The following is a 7422-nucleotide window of genomic DNA, read 5'->3' on the forward strand; positions in this document are numbered from 1 at the left end:
TAGCCATGGTTAGCAGTATTCCACTTCTGAATCCTATTAATGAGTGATGTGAGACTTCCTAAAGTAACAGTTCATGAAATAGAAGGATGAAAAAATTGCTTATGTGAAATAATACATTACTGTAATATATAAATCTGTACAGACTTAGTGCTCTTATTAAAGTAATTTTGAAAAGAACATCTTTAAATGAGGATCTGTATTATCCTTACCTTCACTTCCCCATTATTATTATTTTTTTTTAACCTGAAGACAATCAATAGAAACAGTTCCCCGTTGATTTGAGTACAGTTTTAATTTCATAGCATAAGTGTACCTTTTGCAAAAGTAAATCCCACTTAGCTTGGAAAAATAAAGTTTTTTTTCTACTTCAGCGGCACGGGAAGTATTTTGGAAGCTCCTGGCTAGCACAGTATTAGAGGTTTCYGTTACTATCAGGAGGAGAATAATAGCTAATAAATGTCAGTAGTGTTCTTAAGCCTCTCAGTGTTTTTTCTGTTGCTCTTTTAGGACAGCATATACTGCTCTCCTAAATGCACTGTTTCATGTGCAGTGAAAGCTGCATATGAAGATGAATAATTGAAAGGTAATACAAAATTACCTGGGCATGAGAATTTAGCATCCTGTTCCCAGTTGCCTAWTTCTCTGACCCTGTGTGTCCGAATTTGGAACAATACTAAAAATGATGGTCACCTGAAATACAGTTCGAGAGCAGGTTGTCGTCTTTGGATTAAAATCTTCATAAGCTCCCTTTCCCCCTGCTTCCCTTTTTGTAGGAATAAGACCTGTTTTTATGAACAGATGAAAAGCCTTTTCAGAGCCATAAAATTAGACTTTTCAATGATGATGCAAACTCAGAATTACCTCTGATGAAGGCACTATACAGCATATGCAAGAGGACCTTAAAACCAACTGCTTAATTTTTCATGATCTGCRTTAAACACTTTATTTATTTATTTTTAAAGCCTCCGTGGGAATTTTTCCAGGGAGCTCTTAGCCAGGCCAAGGGCTTTCAGCAGTGGCAAAGCAAGGAAGGCAGTGTAGCTTATCACGAGGCAAGCAAGCTCAAGAACGTTAAGTGGTACAAAATYGGTACGTGAGTAGTGCCTCTGATGTCCTGACTTGCAGGACACAGCAAGTCCTTGCAGCTCTAAAGCCTGCAAAAGGACAYGGAGCCTGCGTAGAGCTCGTTTGCTTTGTCCCACGCGTCGAAACGACTCGTGGACAAAATGCCTCAAAATTTCAGCACCACCAGTGCCAGCTTCTCATTTATCTAGGACTTGATGCAGTGCAACTTTCTGTGTGTCTGTTAGCTTATCCTGTGATACTGTTTTCCTGTTAGAGTCAATCTGCTGGTTGAATTAACGTAATGATAGCATCCTCCTAGGAGAGGAATAATGGTTGTGTGTATTTTACGATTGGTTTTTAGTAGCCAGCTAAGCAATTTGGGAAATGTTGAGGGTTTAGAAAGCATTTGTGTGTGTGTGTGTGTGTGTGTGTGTCTTTCTGTGCTTCCAAGAGGAATATTTTCTCTCAGTTGCTGGAGCTCTGTTTATCCAGCGTTCCACCCTGGCTCTGCGGCTGCCCAGAGTGCCTCTAGACTGCATGAATACAGAAAGTGCAGCAAGTTGCAACGCTGTGAACTCTGTGCCACAGACAGAAGACTTTCTCAGCTGAGTAAGTACTTATTGTGGATGCTTCTGCTTACATAATGCACTTGAAAATTTGAGATCAAAAATAGCACAGGATAGGGAAGCAATCTGACTAGTGGCACAGGCTAATGTCGTGTGCAGCGGGGCCAGTGAACAGAAACTGCAAAATGCTACGAGTTAGTGCACAAGGCAGTTTTAACAATCTGTTTCTGAAATTCAAAGCGGTGCAAAACAAGAATTTGCAAGTCCTTGCTAATAACTTAAGAGCACTAATAGACACGGCGCCATTTATTGGGAATGCAAAACAAACACTCCCTCCTCTCTGACACCGTGCGTCTTACGAGACGGTGATTGCAGACCGGAGCTTACGTAGGTATAAGCTTGTGTGAGATGGTGCTGTCATCTTGCTTGCTTTTTCTAGACAGCTTGTATTTGCAGTTATTTCCATCTCAGTCGAGTTAAAGAGCAGGAAGACAGAAGAGTGCTTTACAACACGCTTAACAGCCAGGCAGCCCACAAGTACTGGAAACCTGCAATCCAAAGAACACCTGGCAGCTGCTACTCAGGTTTGCTAGGCTAAGCTGAGGGGCTGGTGTCCGAGATCACCAGGGAACTGCACACAGAAGACGAAGGCATCAGAAATATCAGTACCAGACGCTTTCTCAAAGAGTAGATAACATGAGAAATCATGGGCTTTTTTTTTTTTTTTTTTTTTTTTTTTTTTCAATGATTTTTTTTTCCAAGGATGAGACAAATGGACTAATGAAATCTCTAAGCCTGTGCGGGTCTCATTGACTCTCCAGTGACTTGCTCTCTCCTGTAGTTGTTGAGCATAATTTCAGGTTATGCTGTGCAATTCCCCCTTCATTTACACTCCTGGCTTTCTCGTCCTTGCAATGCCTATTGTTGGAATGCATTCCTACTGTTGAGGAGGATAAAAGGAATAGWCTAGCACACACAAAATGTAAACCTGATACCAGTATTTCCCTGGCAGGTAGGTTTGGGATTGTTAGAGATACGTGGTTGAGGTAAACTTCTGTCACTTCTTCAGYGCTGTACAGTTGCGTTGAAGGAAGTAGTTGGCGTACAGAACAGGAAAGTGATGTCTGCATGTTTAAGATAATTAAGTTACTGAGCAGAYGCAATGCTTGATAATAACAAGGGTAACTCTTACGTACGTTCTTATGCTTTCCTGCATGTCTTTGAAACAACCTAAAATAACAAAATGGAAGGAAGCTCCARTTAAATGTTAAGCCCTTAACAAAGCCATACTGAGCTGAAATGATTTTTGAGTAGTGTTGGCTACTTGACCAAAAATTTTAACTGAAAACAAAATTGTAAGTGAGGCAGGGAAGAAGACTTGCTGAAAGCATTTCAATTGATTCTCATCTTGGAGCAGTGCCACTTTTAGAAAGCCCCGAATACTGCCAGTAACTTCTCTGAATTGTCCCGGAGTTATTTTACTCACATACGTGCTTTCAGATTACATTTCGGTAACGTAGAGGAAGACGAGTCTTACTGAGTAACAAAATGCTTTTACTGAAAATTTCAGCTGCATATTCACATAACGYGATTACTGACATAGTATGGTTATTTTCATTCACAAGAAAAGCAGTTAAATTGCAAGTTTTTTAATCTATCATAAAAATAGAAGAAATTTTCTGCGAAATGAGTTTTAAAAATTTTAGAAGGTAAAAAGGCTGATGCTGGCAAAGTATTTCTGCACTGTAAAACCTGGGAAGTTACAGCTTGGGACTAGAAAATACTGATCAGAACTTCATGTCAAAAACATAGCGCAAAATATAACAAATACAAGAAGAGATTACATCTCTACTCAGCTACCCCGTGTCGGGGCTGAAATACTGTTCTGTGTGCTTGGTACGAGCCGTGTTGAACACACTTGTGGAGCACGTGGCCACGGTCTCGAACTGAATCTCCTTCTGTGGCCTCAAGCGGCTGCATAGGCCGGGGTCTCCCCAGGGCTTGGGTCGTGGGCAGGGGTGATGAGACAGGACAGAGGCACCAGGCTCCTTCTGCAGAMGCAGCTACGTTGCGGTGCATCCAGCTTGAACACAGAGACCAAGAGGATTGACATAACAGTAATAAGGACTACGTGATACCAGATGCTGAAGTCATGAGGTTTCCAATGCTCAAAATCTGATCCTTTTCCCCACTTAGTACGGCTCATTTTCATCCATCTCTTTTGGGCTTTTATCTTGGGAAAAAGACCAAGAAGCAAATGTGCCAGTTTCAGGGACAGGTTGCAGTGTTGGCAGGCACCTTTCCTGCAAGAGAGGCATCTGAGCCAAATGGAAGCAAGTCTGATAATAGTCCATAGACTGCCCTTCTTGCATCTCCGTTAAGATCTGGTAGTCCCCAAAACAAATGAGACATTTCCAGGGCAGGTCAATTTTGTTTAAATAACCCAGTTCCATGTGGTCCACTCTCAGCTTTGTTTTTTTGCTCATGTTCTTTATCTCAAAACAGAATTCTGAAGTGTCGAGTTTTCTGTAGAACTGCAAAGAAAACTGAATCCGGGAAACGCGAGAATCCATCAGGTTGTAACGGCAGATGTTGGAATCGCGGCCAAACGTAGCACTTTCATTGGCGCTGACCTGCTCTCGCTCACAGAAATTGAGACAACGAAACATCATCTTGTCTTCTTGGCAAGGGTGGTAAAAAGTCATGTGGAGACAAGTTAATGTTTCTTCAGTGTCGGCTTCTTCACAAAAGATCATGATGAAATAAGCCCTTAGAACTACAAGAAAGAAGCAAAATCTGAGTATGTAACCAATGGAATACCAAAAAAAAACAGAAAAAAAAAAGTGATACTATAAACAGCCATCCAAGTACTTTACACACCGCTATTTAGTGCCTGTGCATTTACGAAGAAATGACAGCAAATGATGAAACTACTGGYACAAAGACATGCAAGTAGAACATACCCCGCTGGTCATCCTTTCCCATCGCTTTGCCAAGGGCTCCACAGTGGTGACCTCTGCTAAAGGGCAGATCCCCTGTGCTGAACTCTCGCTGACCGTATCAGGGGAGGTGGACAGCCACCTCACACCTACCGCTGTGGACACCTAGCACGTGAGAACGATGGAGAAATACACTACTGTAAACTACTACCTGCTCCTCCTTCGTAAGAATCTCACAAGTAGGGTTTTCTTTGAAAGAAATCTGTCACTTAGCAGGAATGAAATTCAATAAGACCTGTCCTATGGACCTATAACACAACATTAAGGAGTATTTGTGACAGCGTGCGCACTCTTTTACAGTGTACTGCTCTGACAGGAGGATATCAGACAAATAGCTTTTACAAATGAATTCTGACTGTAGGCAGTAATACTTAAAAACTGTAAAAGCAACATGTGGGATCTTTAGTCACATTTTACCTCCTATATTATATAATATAAAAATGTTCGAAATGACTGATGTGACAGTGTGTAAAATAAACCCAAAAGCTGGAATTTCAGAGGGACCAGAAGCAGGAATTGTCACCAATTCCAGTTACTCCGCTTTTGGCTCGCTGCTATCTGAAAATCGCAGTCCCAGCAATGCAGGACAGAAGTGCCATAAAACTAACGAACAAGAGTGGCTTTTGTTATCATTTGAAAAGCTCCTCAAATGCAGCATGAAGGCAGTTGATTATGAATTAAATCCTGTTCCAAAGTCTTGAGTTACTGCAGTGCATTCCAATAAAATGGGACACACTAGAAAACATTGCAGCGTGGTGCCCTGTGCATGAATGGCCAATATTCAGAAGTGATAGTTCCAAATATTCTGGACTGAAACTTATGCTAAAGAAAGAAAAGCCAGGGTAATTACAGTCAGAACCTGAGGATGAGTTGGCAGTTTTGCACCAGAGAAACATCTTATTAAACTGCATTATTAACAAGTTACCAGCCATTTAAATGTTGCAGATGCTGGCAATGTTTTTCCTGTTAGATCTGGGGTAGCTCCCAGCATGTCCTGCTTTTTGATTCTAAACTTTCTCACCAGCTCTGTTCAGTGAATCACTGTTGGAAGCAGTTCACAGTTCAGTCTGATCGGCTCTAGGGCTAGGTGAATTTGCACTGCTTTAAGCAACTAGTAACTTCTTGCTTTTAAAGGTTAAATTTTGATGGCRTTTATAGTAACTTCTTGCTTTTAGAGGTTAAATTTTGACGGTGTTTATCAACTGTAGGCACAGTGAATGGTGTATCAGCACACCCCTTTCTGGGCAAAGCCGAGAATTCTCTTCCTTGCAGAGCTGTAGCAGAACAGCAACGTTTCGGACACACARCCATGGCTGAGGTTCACTTTACCACCCAAAGCACCCACAACAGGGCTTCCACCAAGCTTAGATGTTTAGGGAAACCCCAACCCTCAGGCAGATCTCACTTCAAACCTAAGCAGAAAACAACACGATGCCTGTGAGGAAGGCCGGAGGTGCAYGCTGCAGGCCTCCTCACTGCTCGTACTGCTGTACTGCCCCATCCCCACGGCTGGAAGCACCTGGATGAACTCGGCCTTGGCCCTTGTCCTGCCCCTTATCTGTGCAGCTCTGCGCTTCCCGGTTTTGCTGCAGTGGTAAGTGAGGTGAAATACGTGAGGTCAGCCTTGTTCGAAGGGGAAAAACAGCTCGCTTCCCTTACTCGACAGAACTTCTCTGAACGTCCTCTCGGTGTGCAAGAGAGAAGAGCTTCGGCGAGCTGGCACACTCGACGAGCTGCATTTCTAGTGTAACTCCTGTAGCCTTTATTAGCTGGCTCCTCTTGGAAAGCTCTGCAGAGCTGGAGCTATTTTACTTTTCCTCACACTCTTTCAAGTGCCTTTCACTATGAGGACCTAACTTCTYCAAAGCTTTAACATTCAGAATGGGATTGTCGTCAAGGAATAGGGTCTGTTTTCTAGATGCAGAAAAATGACACTGAGAAATAAGAATGAGGATACCAAATCTGAGACCCTTAGGGCTCCACCTTGAGTGTTTACAATTTTATTTGAGAATTTTAAACTTTCTACACGTGAGCTACAGTTCAGACTGCTCTGCCAGCTCGTTTCCACACACAAGCACATGGGGTTTCAGCCCAAACAGCAGGAACTAGGGGAGTCGCACCCGTCCTGCGGCCGCTCCTCCCTTCAGGGCACGGGCAGCGCTGACGGATGGGATCTGCTCTGGCGGAGGGGATCCGTGGGGCTGGACTCTCCAGAGCGTTACCGAAGCGCTGCTGCACATGCAGCTCCGCTGCCTGCCCTCCCCGCAGCCCACGCCGGGGGCACTGGGGCCATCCCGCTGCCGCCGGGCTCTGCGGGAGCTGCCCCTCGCACAGCCCCGCGCCGGGCGGGCCTGTCCCGCGGCATGGGGCGCAGTACAGCAGCATCCCGTGGCGCGGGGCACAGTACAGCAGCGTCCCGTGGCGCGGGGCGCAGTACAGCAGCGCGGCACCGCGCAGCTACCCGCACACCCACCTGCAACCCGCCACGCGCCCGCGCTCAGCGCCTCTTACCTGCACCCACTGAGCCCTGTCCGGGAGGCCTCTGTCCGGGAGGCCTCTGTCCCGGCCGCGCCGCCTCAGTGCGGAGCCGGGTGGGCCCGCAGCCCCCGTGTCCTCCCATGCCCCCCGGCTCCCTCCGTGTCCCCCCGGGACACCCGTGTCCCCGCGCTCCGGGGCCGCTCGGGGCCGTCCCGGAGCGGGTCGCGCGGTCGCTCCCTCCCGGCGCCACCGCCGTTCCCTCCGCGCGGCCCCCCCGGCCCCTGCGCGGCCCCTGCGCGGCGGCGGCTCCTACC

General features: G+C 45.6%; 1 protein-coding gene across 1 annotated transcript; it reads right to left on the reverse strand.

The window, feature by feature from the left end:
• Positions 1-3300: 3300 nt before the first annotated feature.
• TIFA (TRAF interacting protein with forkhead associated domain) lies at positions 3301-7183 on the reverse strand. The gene is made up of 2 exons (XM_026048024.1): positions 7142-7183; positions 3301-4407 (listed from the first exon to the last, which is right to left on the reverse strand). The coding sequence occupies exon 2, from the start codon at positions 4385-4387 to the stop codon at positions 3824-3826; it is 564 nt and encodes a 187-aa protein (XP_025903809.1). The 5' UTR covers positions 4388-4407; positions 7142-7183; the 3' UTR covers positions 3301-3823.
• Between the last annotated feature and the right edge of the window lie 239 nt (positions 7184-7422).

The sequence above is a fragment of the Nothoprocta perdicaria genome, unplaced genomic scaffold (assembly GCF_003342845.1).
Source record: "Nothoprocta perdicaria isolate Ctin4 unplaced genomic scaffold, notPer1 scaffold_506, whole genome shotgun sequence".
NCBI classification, from domain to species: domain Eukaryota; kingdom Metazoa; phylum Chordata; class Aves; order Tinamiformes; family Tinamidae; genus Nothoprocta; species Nothoprocta perdicaria.